We start from the raw sequence: 21,857 nt of genomic DNA, 5'->3' as shown, positions 1-21,857 counted from the left end.
TGGCACAGCAGCGAGAGGTACCGAAAGTCTAGATAAGCTGACAGTTAACAGATAACAAAGCTAGCATTAGCTACTTAGCATGCTAAGTTAGTTAGCTAAATAGCTAATGCTAGCCTTGTTAAGATAGCTAGCCAATGCTAGCTAACACTAGCTAAATTAAGCTAGCTACCCAGCAAGCCTTTTAACTTTTAACTGAATGGTTTATCAACAAAACAGTGCCTGGGTGTTTCAATTTACATTTAAATGATGTAGGTTTCATCCAGTCTTAATGAACTCTGGACTTTACATGCTAAATATTTAAATGTATATAAACAGGCTAGTTTATGGGATGGCAATACCTGCTGTTGACGGGCTGCAAGGTTTCTGCATGGACCTCACACAGAGAGAGAATAAACACCTCCAAAAATTCTTGCTCTCAGACAAGCATCGGAAAAGTAATGCTCAGGGTTCTGCAAGGAAGATCTCTGAGCAAATGGTCCACGTTAGCCTCCTGACTAGGTAAGTTAGTGTAACGACCCTCTCCACCCATACAGGAACCGCTGGCTGCTCTTCTGTATAAAACTGAGTTAGTACCAATAATCTGTCTCGTCTCCTCACCGGCTCGAACGCATAAACCATTGGGTTTCTAAGAATCAGATCAAAACCCTGTTCAGCTTCGTCTTCATCGATAGTCTCGACAAACAACACGTTTTTTCCTTAACGGTGACCGAAAGCAATGTACTTGGGCTCTTCAACCAACCAACCTTGTGATGTCACCTGCTGTTCCACGAAGTTTGCCCATCACTGAAGCTGGTCTTGATATCATGGCCTTTCTGCATAGAATAGTGGATGATAACCAGAGAATGCAGCAACAGATGTTGGACCTGCATAGGCGTCTCGACGCCAGTGCTGCCCTGCCACACTTACTGTCTCGACCGCCATCTGCCCTTCCTCCTTCTCTTCAGAGGTCTGCCCCACCTCCACCACTGCGTCCTATTAAGCAAGAAAATGATTGGTCCCAGTCTTTTGGGCCGCCAACGCCTGCACAACCTAGCGCATATATGTTGCCTCCAGGAGATGACGTAGACTGGCCATTGCTTCCACCCCCCATAGCAGAGGAAGCGGAGCAGCTAGCTCCTCCAGCAAAGGACTTAATGGAAGAGCTTACAGCACGCCTGAGGGAAATGCACCCAATTCAGCCATGCCCTGTGCTGCCTCAATCTCCACTGCCAGTACCCAGGGTACCAACACCAGAGTATTGTCAACCATACATGCCATCAGAGTCAGAGTTTGGTGAGCCAATATCTGCACCCCAAAGGGAGACTTTGTACCGTGGGCCCAAAGCAAAAATCCATCCTTTCTCTAAAGGCGATCCAAGGGAGTTTGCGAGGCTGAAGGATGCATTGGAGAATCTGCTGCCAAGGGACGCAACGGAGCGTTTCAAGTTCCAGGTATTGGTGGATCACTTAAAGTATGAAGATGCTCTGCTCATTGCCGATTCATACACCAACTCCCCTCAACCCTACACGGATACTATGGCCAGCCTAACAGAGCACTACGGGCAGGCACACCAGCTGGCCCTCAGGCATATCGCGGACCTGATGGATGCCCAGAGCGTTGCACACAGCGACACCAAAGGCTTCAAGAGGTTCGCTCTCCAAGTAAGATCACTGGTGGGCCTGTTGAATCAGCTTGGGAAGAGTGGACAGACCGAGCTCTGCTGTGGCTCACACATATCCCGGCTCCTGTCTAAGTTGCCACAGGACATGAGGGCGGAGTTTAAGAGGTTCCTGTACCCGCAGCAGGTCACCATACCAACCCTCCTGCACTTCCCTGACTGGCTCAATTGCGAATTGAAGATGCAGCAGTCTATGTGTGAGCCCGGGACCATGATGCAAGACAGCAAGACAAAGTCCAGGACTGGCCATCACCAAGATAGCAAGGGTGCCAAAGTCACTAGCATCTTGCACACCACAGATCAGCCTGAGAATGCCCCAGTAGGAGCCCCGCCAACCTCCAATGCCAAGCAGGCAGAGAAAACCACATATTGCCCCTACTGCAACCACAACCAGCACTTCCTTGACCAATGTGCTAACTTCAAGCTGCTCACTGTGGAGAAGACAGCGTGGGTCAAGACTAACCACAGATGCTGGCGCTGTGGCAGACTTATGGGTGAAGAGTATGCTGCAGCACAGAGAGACGCCTCTCGAAATATCCAGAGTGTGCAGCAGCGTACTGTGCAGAGATTGACAAGCTGGAGAAGGCCAGGTACGCAATCAAGGTGCCAGAAGAGGAGCTCAAGAGTGCAGCAGAATCGTGGTACATCCCGCACCACATGGTGTCCCACAACGGCAAGAACAGGATTGTCTTTCTGTTCATTCGTGTACAAGGGAGACAACCTGAACGAACTGCTGCTGCCAGGCCCTACTCTGAGCTCCAGCCTGATCGGCGTCCTACTGCGCTTCAGAGAACATGGCGTTGCAGTAAGTAGCGATATCAAGGGCATGTTTCATCAGGTGAGGCTACTCCCCGAAGACAGGCCCTTGCTTTGCTTTCTGTGGCGCAACCTGGAAACAGAGAAACCACCTAACACCTATGTCTGGCAAGTCTTACCATTTGGCACAACATGTAGCCCCTGCTGTGCTACCTTCGCGCTGCAGAAGCATGTCTTTGAACACAGCCAACAAGACGAGGATGTTCGGGTGGCCATAGAGAAGTCATTCTATGTGGATAACTGCCTCCAGAGTCTTGCCTCTGTGGACGAAGCTAGACAGTTCGGGGACAAGATCACCTCACTGTTGGCATCTGGAGGATTCGAGCTGTGTCAATGGGCAGGTAATGTCCCTGACTCGATCAGCCATTTGCCAAAGGAAGCCAGGTCAGAGAGCATCGAGCTATGGCTCAACGAGTCCAGTGCTGACCCACAGGAGCTAGCTCTAGGGCTCCATTGGCTCTGCCAATCGGATACCTTGCGGTACAAGTACCAGATGCCGGACCATCCTATGCCCACCATGAGGAACATATACAGAGTCCTGGCCCGCTTGTATGATCCCTTGGTATTCATTGTCCCTTACACAACATGAGCCAAAGTCCTAGTGCAGCACTTGTGGGACAAGCGAAGGGAGTGGGATGATCCATCACTTCCTGATGATGTGCTGCAACCCTGGCTGGAATGGGAAGAGGAGTTGCAGCATCTACCCCGGTGCTACGTGAGTCGTGAGCTGGACATCTCAAGCTGCAAGAGAGACCTACATGTGTTTGCAGATGATTCTGAAAAAGCCTATGGCTCTGTAGCCTACCTGAGAACAAAGAGTCCTGATGGCCAAGTGGAGGTGTCCTTCTTGTCTGCAAGATCACGAGTGGCCCCAAAATAGCAGCTGTCAATGCCCAGGCTCAAGTTGTGTGCTGCACTGAACGGAGCTCAGCTGGCTTCCCTTCTGCAGCGAGAGCTCACTGTGGACCGATTCCACCACAGTCCTTACCTGGCTCCATTCCGACTCCTGCCGCTATAAAGTGTTTGTCGGGACACGAGTAGCTGAGATCCAGGACCTGACTGATGTCCATGCATGGAGGTACGTGGATTCGGCCAATAATCCAGCTGACGACATCACGCAGGCAAGACGCTGCTAGAGTTAAGCCACAACAGCAGGTGGAACAAAGGCCCCGGTTTCCTGCAGCAGTCACCAGACTTCTGGCCTACAACACCCACCCCAGTGCAACAGGAGGACACTGCTAAGCTGCAGAAACCTACAGTCTGCTGCCTCAACACGACTACTCGGAGCTCTTCACCTCCTACTGCTCACCAGTTCTCCTCCCTCAAAGACATGGTCGAAGCAGTCCCGCCACGGGGCGGCCACTAACCAGGCCAGTGTCTCTGCTGAGGACTACAGAGATGCGGAGCGAGAAGTTCTGAGACAAGCCCAACAGGAGAGCTTCTCGGAGGAGTTTGACCTGCTACGTGCCGGCAAGCCAGTGTCAACGACCAGCCGTCTACGTGCTCTAGCCCCAGAGTACGACCACACTGTGTGTCCCATCCGTGTCGGAGGGAGGCTTCGCCGCAGCGACCAACTCACTCCCTCAAGCCATCTACACTGAGCCTGATCTGCTGAGCCGCCGCCGCTGGAAGCATGCTCAGGTGTTAGCAGAGCAGTTCTGGAGCCACTTCATCCAGCGCTACCTCCCATCACTGCAGACCAGGTCCAAGTGGCACAAGGACCCATCGCAGCTGCAACCGGGAACCGTCACGATGGTGGTGGACCCCCAACTGCCAAGGGCTCTGTGGCTTGTTGGTCGTGTCACCAGCGTCATCCCAGGGACAGACGGACGAGTCCGCACTGCTATTGTCAAGGTGAAGGAGAAGACCTACACCAGGCCCTTCAGCAAGTGACAAATTTGATGGGACAAATTTGGGGGCGGCCGTGACAAAGGGTCTGACTAGGGTGCCAGATAGATGTTTTATTAGTAATAGGATCAGCCAATCAGAGCGCACCTCCTCCTGTGCACGCATGTGAATGATGCATGCACCTTTAATATTCTAGAGAGTTTTGGGGAGAGGTCGCCATCTTTCACTGCTTTGTACACATTATTTGTTAGAAGTTTATTACTTATCTTGTGTCTTGTGTGCGTCCAGAAACGTGAGTACACTTCCTTATTATGTGTTTTTATGCTGTCTGGTGTATTATAGGCAGGATTTATGTTTAAACCTTGCTTCATTTAAATCACGGAGGTAACTTTCTACCGCGAGTTACCCGCGAGGTTACAGTGCTTAATGTTTATTTGATGTCTTCATATTGTGCATATTCATGCTTATGATGTTTGTGTAAAATGGTTATTTGTTATCTTTATTTAGTAAGCTATGATGGGAAACAGTGGCATTTCTGACTTATTCTTAACTAGTAAATACTATAATACTAGAATTTGGTATTTAGCTTAGGTCAAGCTATTTCATATTTGTTTGTAAGCTACAGGATATACTGATGCTAATTTCTTTATTATTGTATTATGGAGTAATTTCTCCTTTGTTATTTGTTTCCTTTTCTTTCAGAAAACCACACACACACACACACACACATAATTAACACAAGTATTGTACTTCTAGTGATTTATTATTTACAATAAGTCTCCAATAAGCCCCCCGGGAACATCTTCGTGTGCATTCTAACCTATGCCCCTCAGTGGCCACAACTTTCCTCAAAGAACTATTTATTCATCATAACAACTTGTACAAACTGACATGTTTCATGTACACTTTAATAATGCAATTTAACAAAATTAAAATCACCTTATATCTATCGAGGAAATTGTAATTCATTCATTAATGATAATAGCTTGTAGTGTTACCACTAACAGGACCCACTTACACCACAACTTAGGTGACATTGAAGCTCGGATGGTTTGAATACTTCAGGTAAAGGAGAAATCTGTTGTGAAACTGACTTGTATTGAAACATGATGAGTACGAATAGTTGATTAACCCACCTCAATTCTTCCCCAGTATTCCCAAATACAGTGCTTTTATCCAATGCTAGCAGCAGATTTACAATACTAGCGATATGGACCATAGCGTTACTCATGCAAAGAAATGGACATTTTTTTACACCTTTAACAAGCTCAGAGTAGCGCCACACTTCATCAGTAGAATTCTGAGAACCCAAAATTTTAAATGAGGCACTGAGTGCTATGAAAAATGCACAGGTAGTTTATATAAAAAAAGACACATTACATTGGATTTAGGGGGACAGATTTCAAAATTATGTCACTAAAAAATGCAATAATATTAGAGATATTTCCAACAACATCTGGAATTATTTCCACGCAATTCGTTTTGCAACTACAACTCCTGGGGGTGAATGGAGGTGGGCTGTTAAAAAAACATCCATTTCACAACGGATTTCTCCTTTGGGTGGCAGTTAATATTTACCAAATAATAACATAAGTCAGTCTCAGGATGGATAGGTTACAGGTCACAGAATGGTTATCAACCATATTGTGAGATTGCAGGTCTTGCAATATAAAAGCCTTTTATTGAAACACACACATGAGTAAATATAGAGGTGAAGCAATACAAAGATAATAGTTGGTACTGGATAAAAACAATCAATTAACTAAATGAATTGGATATTCTTAGTAACTTTGGAGATAAAACAAGCGAAATATGATATCTAATAGGGGTGTCATGATTACCACCGAAATGATCAGATTTATCAGTTTATCCTGCAGCGTGGGCTGTTCTGGTGTATGAGTTACTCACAGGTAAAATTACTGCTGCTTCTCAGATATTCCTCATCTCCTGTTTCTCTACAAGACAGTTTTTAATCTCGCTCACCTCACCTGCGCAGGAGCGCACGCTCTTCTGGGAGGCTACCACGGGAAAATCTGGACACTGTATTATATACAGTAAGTGAAACAGCATTAATAATCAGCATCTTACATGAAGATAACTGATGGGTATTATGTAACAGCCTGAGTTCTCTGCTCTGCTCCTAAACTACAGCTTAAGCAGTAAGAATTAAATTTATCTAAAATAATACAAATATATCTCCTCTCCTAATATTAGGACTTTAATCTCGAAGCAAACTGTTTTTATTTTTAAGAGTGGCCCTAAAATGCTGTGGCACATGCGCAAACTTAAACATTCAAATTGGGAATGTAATTGGGTACAGGTGTTTACAAGGTGGTTGTTCATCTTTGTATCTGATTATCCACCTCATTCAATCAGACAGAAATTGAATTCGGAATGGCCTCAATCAGACTACTCCATTGAGGTGTTTACATGGACATGCTCTATTCTGATTGAGCCAGATTATTAGGCTGCATGTAAATGCACCCAGTGTGAGATGACTCCTGCTTAAAACCCTTCCCACAGTCTGAGCAGTGATGCGGTTTCTATCTTGTGTGAATTCGCTGGTGATTTTTAAGATTACCCTGTTTATTAAAATTCTTCCCACAGTCTGAACAGTAATATGGTCTCTCTCCTGTGTGAATTCGCTGGTGTTTTTTGAGATCACTCTGTGTAATAAAACACTTCCCACAGTCTGAGCAGTGATACGGTTTCTCTCCTGTGTGAATGCGCTGGTGATTTTTAAGATTACCCTGTTTATTAAAATTCTTCCCACAGTCTGAACAGTAATATGGTCTCTCTCCTGTGTGAATGCGCTGGTGATTTTTGAGATTACTCTGTGTAATAAAACACTTCCCACAGTCTGAGCAGTGATACGGTTTCTCTCCTGTGTGAATGCGCTGATGATTTTTAAGAATACTCTGTTGATTAAAACTCTTCCCACAGTCTGAGCAGTGATAGGGTTTTTCTCCTGTGTGAATGCGCTGGTGTATTTTGAGATTACTCAGTTTAGTAAAACTATTTCCACAGTCTGAGCAGTGATACAGTTTCTCTCCTGTGTGAATGTGCTGGTGTATTTTGAGATTACTCAGTTTAGTAAAACTATTCCCGCAGTCTGAGCAGTGATACGGTTTCTCTCCTGTGTGAATGCGTTGGTGTATTTTGAAATGACTCTGTTGATTAAATCTCTTCCCACAGTCTGAGCAGTGATACGGTTTCTCTCCTGTGTGAATGCGCTGGTGTTTTTTGAGATCACTCCGTTGATAAAAACTCTTTCCACAGTCTGAGCAGTGATACGGTTTCTCTCCTGTGTGAATGCGTTGGTGTTTTTTGAGATCACTCGGTTGAGTAAAACTCTTGACAGAGTGCTGATGTTTCTCCATGTCGGGACTTGGCTTTATTAGTCTTTTAAATGTAGCAAATAATTTGTGTGTTCTGGAGATTCTTCTGGATGGCTTTTGCTTCACCTGTTTCAGCAGTTTAACATTGCTCTTAGTTAAATATCCTGGTTGTTGATGATGAATCAGTAGAATATTTTAACTTCTGGAAAACACAAACAAAGATGCCATTGAATATTAAAATACAAGCAGATCAATAAACTGAAGTGAACTGCATGAATCAGTTACACTTTACAGACAAAACTACTGGGACATCTTCATATTACCATAAAAGCTTCTTAATCGGAAACTTGAAAAACGACACACATTGGTTCGAATCACATTGCCGATGCTTGATTCGTTCTACGCTGATCACATGACCAATAATGTCCAAAGCTTTTTCCTTTAAACCAATTTATAAAAATTTCCACACATTAACAAAAGACAGTAGTCCAAATCAATGCTTCACAAACATGAACTCCTGATATCAGTTCAGGCTGACCTGTTAGCTTCAGGCTAACAGTAATATGCGCTCCTGAGTTCAAGATGTGGTTTTTGGAAATTTAGATCAAAATTCTTTAAATATAAAAACACAAATGAAAATTTGGTGAGAAATGTAAATGTAATTGTGCTTTTTACCCAGAAAAACTGCAGCTCCACATCAATGGCTTAACTGATTTCAATCAATATTGCGTACACGGTGGCGTATCACAGCATCGAGTCGAAGCCCAACTTCATCTGCAGAGCCAGAGAGCAGCATAAGCTCTACACCAGCAGATTCAGAGCAGCAGCTCCAAGACCTGCTGCAGTTTTACAAAAGCTGTTACCCACAATTTCATCAACTCTTAACTAAATGTTACTAAAGCCTGTAAACCAGCTATCTGAACGAAATGTTGTTTTTGGTCATTTTACATCAGCTCTCTCTAGCTAATGAATTAACATTTTCCCTGAATTTTCCATTCCACCTTAAATATCATCACTTCTTATTAGTTTCCCTGGAAATGTAGCTATACGCTTAGTGAATAATAACGTCAGCATTTCACATATAGTGTTTTCTTTTTCCTTCGTATGTAATATTATTAGCAGTGAGGCCGGTTTGGAACGTATATGCTTTAGAGAGAGAGTGACGTCTCGACCCACTCTCGTGTTTTTACGTTCTAGAAATGAGATCATGTTACGTTCTCCCTCTTCAGAACAAAGTAAAAAAGCCTGTGAGAAAAAAGCTGTGATTTGTCTTTAGATGTGGGAGGGAGTCAGACTTCAGTCTGTTAAAAGTCTTGTTGTGGTGAAGTTGTACAGACAGTATAACAGACTACACTGCTCAACATCACCAGACTGAGAGAGTTTTCACCTGTTTAAATACTTTGATTTGATTTGATGATATTTAGATACTTTGAATGATCCTCTGTGAAGAAGAAGAATAATCCAAATCGTGATCTGACCGGAGCTCTACAGCCAGTGTCATATCTCTGATAGTCCCATCACACTCTGTACTGCTGTGCTGTGAGGTCAGTTCATTGCGCTGTAGCATTAGCTAAACGCTAGCATTAATCTAATTACGAAACTTAAACAATCTCCTAATTCAGCGGATCCATTGATGTTCATGAGGAAAAAGGCACAGATTAAAACGTGCAGAATCCTAAACGTGAATTTAGCACAGAATGTGATAAAGGGGAGTTTTTTTAAAAAGCCTGTTTTTTTTGTGCCATTTACAAAAACAGTTCAGACATGGAACCCCAAATATGGAAATAAACAACATGTCACAGACTTCACAATGATGCAACTAAAAAGGCCTATAGGCTCTTTTCACACGGCTGCCATTTCTAATTGAAAGTGAGCCTGTGATGGGAGGAGGTAGAAGTAAGTCCACACTCAACAATGGTGTGGAGCACATATCTTCAGCTCTTTACCACATTTAACCACGAATAATCTAGAAAAAAGGGCTGAAGAGGGATGTTTATTAACAAGAACAGTTTTGTTAAAAGAATACAGCAACTGTTTAGAGGAGTACATCACTAATACTGAAGGAGTGTTAAGGTTTTAGCCAACATTAGCTAACTTCGCTAATGCTAGCTATCTGGCGCTGGCCCGACTCTCCAAGCCCGGTGAACAGTGCTGCTAATGCTGCTAACCCGACTCTATAAAGCCTGGTGAACATTATTTAACTATATAAATATAATATTCTGGAAACCTTAGTTCTTTTAAAAAAAAAAATCTAAAGCATTAGCAGCACTTTTGACAATTAATTACTAGCTAATCTAGCTTTAATTTATAAGTTATAACTAGCTAACCTAGCTTTAATTTTAAAATATATAAATTATTATTATATTCTAAATTATTATAACTAGGTAACCTAGCTTTATTTTATACATTATAACTATCTAACCTAGTTTTAATTTAAATACCTAACCTAGACTTAATTTATAAGTTATAACTAGCTAACCTGCAGCACTGGTCACCGGGCTTGGAGAGTCGAGCTAGCCCCAGCTAGCTAGCATTAGCGAGGTTATCTAGTCAAGTCAAGTCAAGTCATTATCAACCGCTTTATCCATTAAGGGTCGCGGGGGGGTGCTGGAGCCTATCCCAGCCGGCATCGGGCGGAAGGCAGGATACACCCTGGACAGGCCGCCAATCCATCGCAGGGCAGACAGACACAGACAGACACACAGACACATTCACTCACACACTCACACCTAGGGGGCAATTTTGTATCCGACGTCCAATTAGCCTGAACGTGCCGTCTTTGGACTGTGGGAGGAAACCGGAGAACCCGGAGGAAACCCACGCAGACACGGGGAGAACGTGCAAACTCCACACAGAAAGACCCGGGTCGCCCCAGCTGGGAATCGAACCCAGGCCGTCTTGCTGTGAGGCGGAAGTGCTACCCACTGCGCCACCGTGCCGCCCGCGAGGTTATCTAATGTTGGATAAAACCTTAACACTCCTTTAATATAAGTGATGTACCCCTCTGCTGTATCCTTTTAACAAAACTGCTCTTTTTAATAAACATCCCTCTTCAGCCCTTTTGTCTAGATCGTTCGTGGTTAAACGTGGTAAGAGCTGAAGATATGTGCTCCAGAACAGAACATTTACATTAATTAAATAAACAGAACCACAACATACCTGCACATACACAACCAAAATAATCCCAGACGATTATTAAGCATCTGAAACTGCACATATATCTATAAAATATGAAACAGAAGTAAATACAGCACATGAACACACAATTTCAGGCTCAGTCACATGTAGTGTTTTGGTGCTGAAACGGCTGTACCTCAGAGCTGATAACCCGACCGGGGCAGAAATAATTAATTATTAGGTAAAATATGCTTCAATACCCGCTAAAAATGCACAGAAGAGTGACTAGAACTGATATAAGAGCTCATCTTTTCTCTCAAAAATACTTATATTTGCTTAAAACAGCACTTTTTCACGGAGCTCCTCAGCTCTGTTTACCTCCAGCGCTGCATTCAAGCTCCTCTGGAGCTACGGGGGGCGCGGAGGGACAATTAATAAATAAAAACGCAGTTCTCTTGTTGGTGCAGAGAATTGTAGTTCAAAATAAAATCACAGAAAAATAATGATCTTTTTACTGTTACAACACATCAACCAACCTCCAACAAGAGAGAAAAAGAGAAACTTCTCCATACCTTCTGTAGTTCAGCTGATCCTGCTCTTACTCCGGCGCTCCAGCTACAGACCCCCCAGCTCAGCCTCATCCGGGTTATGTAGAGCCCCGCCCCCTCCCCCGCTATATCACATTATACCCCATCACCGCTAGAGGGAGCCCGCGAGGGAGTCCTCAATGCATGGAGCTGAATGGAGCTAAACAGCTAAAACTCTCATTTAAAACACTGTATAACTACTTCTCTGGAGTTTTCCTTTAATTTTTCAAAGTAGAACAAAGTATTTCACTAAAATAGGAAAGAAAACATTCCTCTGTATTTCCATTTTCTAAAATAAATGTATTTTTATTCAGTAGATGTACTATCATTACTGCTACTGATGCTGGAGTTACACACAGATCTCATTTAAAAGGATTAAAACTGCAGTTTAAAAGCAGTTTTAATAATTATCTCTGCTGTTATAGTTGTTCTGTTTTTTACTCTATAAAGTATCAAACATTTATAAATTTTTACTTTGCTAAAAATAATACATTGTAAATATTTGATACTTTTTAGAATAAAAAAATATTTATACCTTTTGTACATTCCCAACTCTGTCAAGTGGCTTGAGATTCAGAGCAGATTCTGAAGTGAGTTTTTTCCTCTATAGAGATTCTCTGATTGCTCCTGTACAACTCCAACAAACAGCACTTACTAATTACTATGGAAAGATCAGTGCTGTTGTGACATTGATTCCAGTAGACACTTTTTTAAATCTAAGTTTAATTAAAAATATTATGGTTACATTTTCTTTGAATTTACCTTCTTGATGTCCTGCAGATTCTTGAAAAGGAGATCGTACTGCAGCAGATCTTGTTTGTTGCTCACCTTGTCTAAAGTCCTACTATTTATGTATTCTGAAATCTTTCCATAAATTGAGGTCATTCACAGCTCCTCCCTGTAAAATCACTCTCTGACATCACAATGGACCATCCTGATTTCTGTATAGAAGGGTACTTCACACTTGTAAAAGCATTTAAAACTTCATATTCAAATATCAGTTTTTAAACTAATTACTTGTAAAATTAAATGGATTTGTTTGAGTTTATTTGTTCATAGAATGATATATATATTTTTTAACTTTTCCAAAATAAGTCCAGCAAGCATTCTCATTCTACTACAAAATATAAGCCAATTTTTACACAAAATGTTGCACATATTAAAGGAAGATGTTACTGATGTTGGTGAATACTTTGGTCAGGTTATATCTGGTTCTGTGTAGAAATATAAGACAAACACCCCTGGTTGCTTAGGTCACTTAAAACTACCCCATAGCACTTACCAAATTTTACCCAAAGGTCAGGACTATTGTTCTAATGGATATTTGTTTCAAAGAAAGTGTTGAAAAGAAATGTCGCAATTTCTACTTTAACAATAGTTCTGTAGACTTACATCTGGGATTAAATCCAAGTCTTTCTATCTCTCCCTCTATACACACACCTCCCTCTAAATGTATCATCTACAGTAGTTTATCCTTTTAGATTGATGGTGTTCTGAAGAACTCAAATGCTGATTTTATGTTTGGACGTGGCTGACAGCGTATCTGCTGAGACCTGGAACTATTCTGATTACATTAGCAGCACTAAGTTTATCATTTTCTCCAAGTGGGGAGACAGACCATAATAACTTTTTACTTTTGGAAGGTAGTCTGTTTTCTATTGGTTGAGAGACTACAGTAAAGGGCTCATTCTCATCAGAGGAGGATTCATTATAATCAGGATCCTCTCTAAAGTCCTCCTTTTTCTCAGACACATTCTCCTCTATGTCTCTGTCATGGTGAAAGAGATATGAGAAATCCTCACTGAGAGAAAACCTTTTCTTAGACGTCATTTTCAGTAGAGAGAGAGAGAGCAGAAAGAGAGAGAGACAGAACACATAGAGAACTGGTTTAGAAGCTGCTGTGAAACCTTTTATATCTCTGCATTTCCACTATGTTGTGTGAACAATATGTTTGTAGGAACAATATATTCCTCCACAGAATGAGAAATATCAAGTTCTCATGAGAATTATGTTTTCCCTGCCCCCCTGTCCTTTAGGGATCTAAAGTTGCTGAAGTTTATAAAATTGCATGTCATATTGACCTTCACATCATTCAACACAAACGTGTAAAATTCTGATATTTTTTATATGTTTATAAAGCTAAACAGTGTGGGGTCAAATTGACCCAAAACAACACGGATGTATACAAAATTTGTACAAGACACACAAAAAATCCCTTTTCTTTGGGGTAGTCAAAATGGTATTATTGATCAATTGAAAGCTCACCTTATTCGGTTCATTTTCAGCAATCAGAATGTATTATTTAATTTTAAATTAAATATGGACTACATGATTTTATAATATTATATACCAACATAACTAATCAAATTAATTAATTAATTAATATATATATATATATATTTTACTTGTAATTACTTGGTGTAAAGAACTCTTACATATGAAAAAAATCCTGAAGATTTCTTAGTTCTAATGGATCTTTGTATCGAAGAAAGTGTTGAAAAGAAATGTCACAATTGTTAACAATTGTAAAAATAGAGCTGATCTTTGAGTAAAATTTGGTAAGTGCTATTTGTTGGGGTAGTTTTTTAGTGACTCAAGCAACCAGGGGTGTTTGTCTCATATTTCTACCCAAAACCAGATGCCAGATATAATCTGGAGTATTCTTCAGCACCAGTAACTTCTTCCTTTAATATGTACAAAAATAGTGTAAAAATTGGCTATATTTTGTAGTAGAATGAGAATGCTTGCTGAACTCATTTTGGAAAAGTCAAAAATGATTTTATCATCCTATTAACAAATAAACTCTTAAACAAATCATTTTTAGTTTAGTTAGTTTTAAACTGATATTTTCATTTGAAGTTTAAAATGCTTTTACAAGTGTGAAGTACCCTTCTATACAGAAATCAGGATGGTCTATTGTGATGTCAGAGAGTGATTTTACAGGGAGGAGCTGTGAATGACCTCAATTCATGGAAAGCTTTCAGAATACATAAATAGTAGGACTTTAGACAAGGTGAGCAACAAACAAGATCTGCTGCAGTACGATCTCCTTTTCAAGAACCTGCAGGACATCAAGAAGGTAAATGTAAATAAAATGTAATCATAATATTTTAAATGAAATTCAGATTTTAAAAAAAGTGTCTACCGGAATCAATGTAACAATTGGTGCTCTAACAACGGCACTGATCTTTCCATAGTAATTAGTAAGTGCTATTTGTTGGAGTTGTACAGGAGCAATCAGAGAATCTCTATAGAGGAAAAAACTCACTTCAGAATCTGCTCTGAATCTCAGTCACTCAACAGAGTCTGAAATGTATAAAAACATATAAAAAATATTATTCTATAAAGTATGAAACATTTATAAATTATTACTTTTAGCAAAATAATAATTTATAATTGTTAGATACTTTATAGAATAACATTTTGCTTATTTCCTAAAAACAGAACAACTACAACTATTTAATCACAGCAGAGGTAATTATTAAAGCTTTTAAACTGCAGTTTTAATCCTATTAAACATGTTCTGTGTGTAACTCCAGCATCAGTAGCAGTAATGCTAGTAAATCTAATGAATAAAAAACATTAGTTTTAGAAAATAGAAATATAGAGGTACGTTTTCTCTCCTATTTTAGTGAAATACTTTGTTCTACTTTGTAAAATTAAAGGAAAACCTCAGAGAAGTAGTTATACAGTGTTTTAAATGAGAGTTTTAGCTGTTTAGCTCCATTCAGCTCCATGCATTGAGGACTCCCTCGCGGGCTCCCTTTAGCGGTGATGGGGTATAATGTGATGTAGCGGGGGAGGGGGCGGGGCTCTACATAACCCGGATGAGGCTGAGCTGGGGGGTCTGTAGCTGGAGCGCCGGAGGAAGAGCAGGATCAGCTGAACTACAGAAGGTATGGAGAAGTTTCTCTCTCTTGTTGGAGGTTGTTTGATGTGTTGTAACAGTAAAAAGATCATTATTTTTCTGTGATTTTATTTTGAACTACAATTCCCAGCACCAACAAGAGAACTGCGTGTTTTTATTTATTAATTGTCCCTCCGCGCCCCCCGTAGCTCCAGATGAGCTTGAATGCAGCGCAGGAGGTAAACAGAGCTGAGGAGCTCCGTGAAAAAGTGCTGTTTTAAGCAAAAATAAGTATTTTTGAGAAAAATTACTGGCAAAATGAGCTCTTATATCAGTTCTAGTCACTCTTCGGTGCATTTTTAGCGGGTATTGAAGCATATTTTACCTAATAATTAATTATTTATGCTCCGGTCGGCTCTGAGTTTCAGCCGTTTCAGCACCAAAACACTACATGTGACTGAGCCTGAAATTGTGTGTTCATGTGCTGTATTTACTTCTGTTTCATATTTCATAGATATATGTGCAGTTTCAGATGCTTAATAATCGGCTGGGATTATTTTGGTTGTGTATGTGCAGGAATGTTGTGGTTCTGTTTATTTAATTAATGTAAATGTTCTGTTCTGGAGCACATATCTTCAGCTCTTACCACGTTTAACCACGAACGATCTAGAAAAAAGGGCTGAAGAGGGATGTTTATTAACAAGAGCAGTTTTGTTAAAAGGATACAGTAACTGTATAGAGATAGCCCGACTCTCCAAGCCTGGTGAACAGTGCTGCTAATGCTGCAGGTTAGCTAGTTATAACTTATAAATTAAAGCTAGGTTACCTAGTTATAACTAATAAATTAAAGCTAGGTTAGCTAGTTATAACTTATAAATTAAAGCTAGTTATAACTAATAAATTAAAGCTAGGTTAGCTAGTTATAACTTATAAATTAAAGCTAGGTTAGCTAGTTATAACTTATAATTTAAAGCTAGGTTAGCTAGTTATAACTTATAAATTAAAGCTAGGTTACCTTGTCATAACTTATAAATTTAAGCTAGATTAGCTAGTTATTACTTGTCAAAAGTGCTGCTAATGCTTTAGAATTTTTTTAAAGAACTAAGGTTTCCAGAATGATATATTTATATAGTTACATAATGCTCACCAGGCTTTATAGAGTCGGGTTAGCAGCATTAGCAGCACTGTTTACCGGGCTTGGAGAGTCGGGCCAGCGCCAGATAGCTAGGATTAGCGAGGTTAGCTAATGTTGGCTAAAACCTTAACACTCCTTCAATATTAGTGATGTACTCCTCTAAACAGTTGCTGTATTCTTTTAACAAAACTGCTCTTGTAAGTAAACATCCCTCTTCAGCCCTTTTTTCTAGATTGTTTGTGGTTAAATGTGGTAAGAGCTGAAGATATGTGCTCCACACCATTGTTGAGTGTGGACTTACTTCTACCTCCTCCCATCACAGGCTCACTTTCAATTAGAAATGGCAGCCGCGTGAAAAGAGCCTATAGGCCTTTTTAGTTGCATCATTTTGAAGTCTGTGACATGTTGTTTATTTCCATATTTGGGGTTCCATATCTGAACTGTTTTTGTAAATGGCAAAAATGAAAAGGCTTTTTAAAAACTCGTCTCTATCAAATTCTGTGCTAAATACATATGTTTAGGACCCTGTACGTTTTATTCTGTGTGCATTTTACTCCTGAACATCACTGGATTCTCTGAATTACGAGATCGTTTAAGTGTCGTAATTAGAATAATGCTAGCTTTTAGCTAATGCTACAGCGCACTGAACTGAACTCACAGCACAGCAGTACAGAATGTAAGGAGACTATCAGAGATATAACACTGGCTGTAGAGCTCCGGTCAGATCACAATTTGGAGTATTCTTCTTCTTCACAGAGGCTTTTTACTCACAGTGATTTTACACACAGGCTTTTTACTCACAGGCTTTTTACTCACAGGCTTTTTAGCTACATTTCCACGACAACTAATAAGAAATTATGATATTTAAGGTGAAATAGAAAATTCAGGGAAAATGTTAATTCATAAGCTATAGTGAGCTAACGTAAAATGACTAAAAACAAGATACATTTGTGTATCTTGACTAAAAGAAAGATACACAAGATACATATTGTTCAGATAGCTGGTTTACAGGCTTTAGTAACATTTAACTAAGAGTTGATGAAATTGTGGGTAACGTTAGCTTCTGTAAAACTGCCACTGGTCATGGAGCTGCTGCTCTGAATCTGCTGGTGTAGAGCTTATGCTGCTCTCTGGCTCTGCTGATGAAGTTGGGCTTCGACCCGATGCTGTGATACACCATTGTGTCCGCTATACTGATTTAGTAAACGATTCAGTTAAGCCATTGATGTGGAACTGCATTTTTCTGGGTAAAAAGCACAATTACATTTACATTTCTAACCAAATTTTCATTTGTGTTTTTTATATTTAAAGAATTTTGATCTACATTTCCAAAAAACACACGTCTTGAACTTGAAGCATTGATTTGGATTACTGTCTGTTTATTATGTATGACATCGTATAATTTAGTGTAAAGGAAAAAGCTTCGGAAATCATTGGTCACGTGATCAATGTAGAACGAATCAAGCATCGGCAATGTGATCTGAACCAATGTGTTTAGTTTTTTCGGCACACGCCTCAAAGCTTCAGATTAAAGGATAACATCACTCACTTAGAATGAGATGAAAGTACAAAAGCTTTTATGGTAATATGAAGATTCCCAGTAGTTTTGGCTGTATAGTGTAACTGATTCAGGCAGTTCTCTTCAGTTTATTGGCCTAATTTTATTTGAATTAAATGTAATTATTTTAATTTAACTGCATTTTTTTTGTGTGTTTTCCAGAAATGAAAATATTCTCCTGAAATTCATCACCAACAACCAAGATATTTATCAAAGATCAAAGTTAAACTGCTGAAAGAGATGAAGCACAAGCCGTCCTGAAGAATCTCCAGAACACGCAGAAATTGTTTGATACATTTAACAGACAAATAAAGCCAAGTCCCGACATGGAGAAACATCAGCACTCTGTCAAGAGTTTTACTAAACAGAGTAATCTCAAAAAACACCAGCGCATTCACACAGGAGAGAAACAGTATCACTGCTCAGACTGTGGAAAGAGTTTTACTCAACAGAGTAATCTCAAAATACACCAGCGCATTCACACAGGAGAGAAACCATATCACTGCTCAGACTGTGGGAAGAGTTTTACTCAACAGAGTACTCTCAAAATACACCAGCGCATTCACACAGGAGAGAAACCGTATCACTGCTCAGACTGTGGGAACAGTTTTAATCAACATAGTCATCTAAAACTGCACCAGCGCATTCACACAGGAGAGAAACCGTATTACTGCTCAGAATGTGGGAAGAGTTTTAGTAGACTAGGGAATCTAAAACTGCATCAGCGCATTCACACAGGAGAGAAACCGTATTACTGCTCAGACTGTGGAAAGAGTTTTAATAAACAGAGTACTCTCAAAATACACCAGCGCATTCACACAGGAGAGAAACCCTATCACTGCTCAGACTGTGGGAAGAGTTTTACTCGACAGAGTGATCTCAAAATACACCAACGCATTCACACAGGAGAGAAACCGTATTACTGCTCAGACTGTGGGAAGAGTTTTACTGAACAGGGTGCTCTCAAAAAACACCAGCGCATTCACACTGGAGAGAAGCCGTATCACTGCTCAGACTGTGGGAAGAGTTTTACTGAACAGGGTACTCTCAAAAAACACCAGCGCATTCACACAGGAAAGAAAACTATCCCAAATTTGTCCCACGGCAATTAAAAGTGTGAATCGTAAATTTTTCAGAACACCTTATTCTACACAAATGTTTCACTTTGTCACTTGGGACACATTCCACCAGAAACAAACATGAACTGAATTTAACAATGGATTTTACAGTTTCAGCGAAATGAATCTTATCCAGGGATGATATTTGTTAAATTCCATGTTATGTTTTCTCGTATTTTTGATATTCCAGGACATCTTCAAGAGTTTTTAGGGTAGTTACCATAGTTCAGTTCTGAAGAAGGGAAAAAACTTAAAAATTTAGATGTCATATTTGTTAGTGGTTAGAATTATTAGCTTTGAATGCTTTGAATGTTCGATTATTTCTATTCATTTCTAGAATCTTTGTTTTCACTCTGTGGAAGCCGTCCTCAGTTCCCCAAGCTTAGCATAGCTTAGCTTAATGCTATTAACCGCTAGGCCCATCTGTATGAAAGAAGAAGTGAAAAAACACCACCTGAGGAACTCCAGAGAGTGCTCCCAAAAGTGAGACCCAGAGCCACAGAGAGACGACACTGGGCTCGGGTACCACCATGTGGACCGGAGGAGCATCCAGACCCCGCAGAGAGGCCAACAAAATCCTTTTCAGAGGTAAAAAAAAAAAAACGCTCCTGCTGTAGTTCCCATACTGAAATCAACCCACTCCAGACTTGTGCAGCGCTGTAAGGTTGCAGGCTCATTCATTCCCTCTGCTGCTGTTCTCGTTTGTCTATGGTTCGGTCTGATTAAAAATCTGTTACCATAGAGGGACATTTGGTTGTTGTATTACTCAAGTTTATCTTTTCTTATTGGGTATTATATGTTGCTGAAGGTTGTTTAATCGCCAAATTCGCTAAGAATATCCAAATCATGTAGTTTCTTAATTGTTTTTATCCACTATAAACTGTTATCTTTGTATTGCTTCACTTCTATTTTTACTCATCTGTGTGTTTAAATAAACGGCTTTTATATTGCAGATCTGTAATCTCATTGTGTTTTCTCAACACATGTTTCACATGAAACCTATAGGTCTGAGATTGTCTTATGTTATTGATTGTTAAATACTCAAAGGCACCCAATGGAGAAATCCAGTGTGAAATGGATTTGTGTTGAAGTGAAACATCAGAGATTGAAATTCCGAAAGAAATATATATTTTTTCATGTTTCCCACTTTAAATATACAATAACTTCCAAAGGTAGAGTAACATGTGTTTAACTTGTATTCATATGTTTATATTCATATGTATATATATAGTTTTTTTTATTATGAATGCTTATGGGTTTTGTTTTTTGTAGTTGTTTTTGAAGAAGTAGCATAGTCATTCACCAACTACACTTAATTACCAAATTCTACATTTGAGTTATTGACCATTATTATTGGTAGCTAGCCTAGCTAAATATCCAAACACAGCATTTGCTATTTTACTGACCAAATGTATTTTTTTGGCGGTGTTTGCGGTTTACATAGCACCAGATGCTAATGCTATCAATGCGCTGAAGGAGCTTTATGACAACACCAGCTAGCTTCAGAACAAGCATCCGGACGCCTTCTACGTGGTAGCGGGAAATTTTAACCACATAGAACTGAAGAACACGCTGCCGAGGTTTTACCAACATGGAACATCCCGGACCATGTTTACACCAACACGAGGGACGCGTATAGAGCCTTCCCCCACCTCGGGCTCTCCGACCACATCTATATCATGCTGTTCTCCGCATACCATCCCCCGCTGTGACGCTCCAAACCCACACAGAAGACCATTACTGCCCTGGCTGAACACAAAGGTGCGTTCTCTGCTGAAAGCCAGGGATGCTGCCTTCAGGTCCGGTGACTCAGATGAACTCAAGAGGGCTAGAAGAGAGCTGACTGTTGCAGTCAGCAGGGCAAAAGCTGCATATGCTCAGAAAATCCAGGGACACCTTTCCTCCCAGGATCCACAGAGCATGTGGAGGGGCAACAAGAGCATCATGGACTACAGATCCAACACTGCAAAAAGCTCCAAAGACTCATCCCTGCCTGAGGCTCTCAACAAGTTCTTTGCCCGTTTTGAGAATCCTGACACCCCCCAGAACCCAGAAGACTCTCACACTCACCAGGAGTGGAGCTCCTCAGCATGACAGGATCAACCCCCAGAAAGCTGCTGGCCCGGAAAACAATCCCGGACGTGCGAAGAGACTTTCAACACAATGATTCCTCAGACCCTGATGACAAAACTCTCCTCACTTGGACTGAGCCCCCCCTGTTCACACTGCTCACATATGACTGCTCACCTCTCCATTCAGGCTGTCATAATGTGAAGTTTGGTGACGACACAGCAGTTGTTGCATGAATCACGAACAGAGATGAGTCCAGCTACAGGCAGGAGGTGGAACATCTGGAGGGTTGGTGCAAAGAGATCAACCTCTTCATCAATGTAAAGAAGACATAGGAGATGATTGTGGACTTCAGAAGGGGCCAGCATGCCCACCTCCCCCTGCACATTGGAGGATCTGCGGTAGAAGTGGTTGACTGTTACAGGTACTTGGCTGTGCACCTGAGCAGCAACCACACTTGGAGCAACAACACTTCCACTTCCAGGAAGGCCCATCAGCGGCTCCAATTCCTCAGGAGGCTGAGACGAGCTGGACTCGGGAGCGCAGTCTTCACCTCCTTCTACCGATGTGTGGTGGAGAGCGTTGTGTGCTCCAGCATCAATGTGTTGCATGGAAGCTGCTCTGCTGCAGACAGGAAAGCTCTGCAGAGGGGGGTGAAGGCTGCACAGAGGATTGTTGGAGCCTCCCAGCACCACGGACATCTACACCTCCAGATGCAGGAAGAGGGCCACCTGCATTAGGAAGGATCCCACCCACCCAGCACACT

The 21,857-nt window shown here is 41.0% G+C and overlaps 3 protein-coding genes across 6 annotated transcripts in view; 1 reads left to right on the top strand and 2 right to left on the bottom strand.

The window, feature by feature from the left end:
• Positions 1-11,369, bottom strand: part of LOC125801360 (zinc finger protein 239-like) — a 151,085-nt gene extending 139,716 nt beyond the window's left edge. The window contains exon 1 of the mRNA XM_049477963.1: positions 11,349-11,369. The gene's annotated coding sequence lies outside the window, so the exon portion shown is untranslated. The remainder of the gene's footprint in view (positions 1-11,348) is intronic.
• The window catches only part of LOC125801678 (zinc finger protein 160-like), a 289,977-nt gene that overhangs the window by 248,523 nt on the left and 19,597 nt on the right, over positions 1-21,857 (top strand). The window contains exons 2-4 of the mRNA XM_049478476.1: positions 18,066-19,007; positions 20,580-20,848; positions 20,939-21,109. Coding sequence (XP_049334433.1) covers positions 18,230-19,007; positions 20,580-20,848; positions 20,939-21,109 — 1,218 coding nt within the window. The 5' untranslated portion in view covers positions 18,066-18,229. The remainder of the gene's footprint in view (positions 1-18,065; positions 19,008-20,579; positions 20,849-20,938; positions 21,110-21,857) is intronic.
• The window catches only part of LOC125801449 (zinc finger protein 239-like), a 155,456-nt gene continuing 139,581 nt past the window's right edge, over positions 5,983-21,857 (bottom strand). The window contains exons 1-3 of one of the 4 annotated variants that reach the window (XM_049478203.1): positions 10,819-11,101; positions 8,335-8,433; positions 5,983-7,861 (exon numbers count right to left, since the gene is read on the bottom strand). In XM_049478203.1, the coding sequence (XP_049334160.1) occupies positions 6,865-7,701 (837 nt within the window). In that variant the 5' untranslated portion in view covers positions 7,702-7,861; positions 8,335-8,433; positions 10,819-11,101 and the 3' untranslated portion in view covers positions 5,983-6,864. Of the gene's footprint in view, positions 7,862-8,334; positions 9,293-10,818; positions 11,102-11,348; positions 11,429-21,857 lie in introns of those variants that run through there. The other 3 variants (XM_049478205.1, XM_049478202.1, XM_049478204.1) reach the window with 3 other exon arrangements.

Source organism: Astyanax mexicanus, chromosome 4 (genome assembly GCF_023375975.1).
Source record: "Astyanax mexicanus isolate ESR-SI-001 chromosome 4, AstMex3_surface, whole genome shotgun sequence".
NCBI lineage: Eukaryota > Metazoa > Chordata > Actinopteri > Characiformes > Acestrorhamphidae > Astyanax > Astyanax mexicanus.
This window is presented reverse-complemented; position numbering and strand designations above follow the sequence as displayed.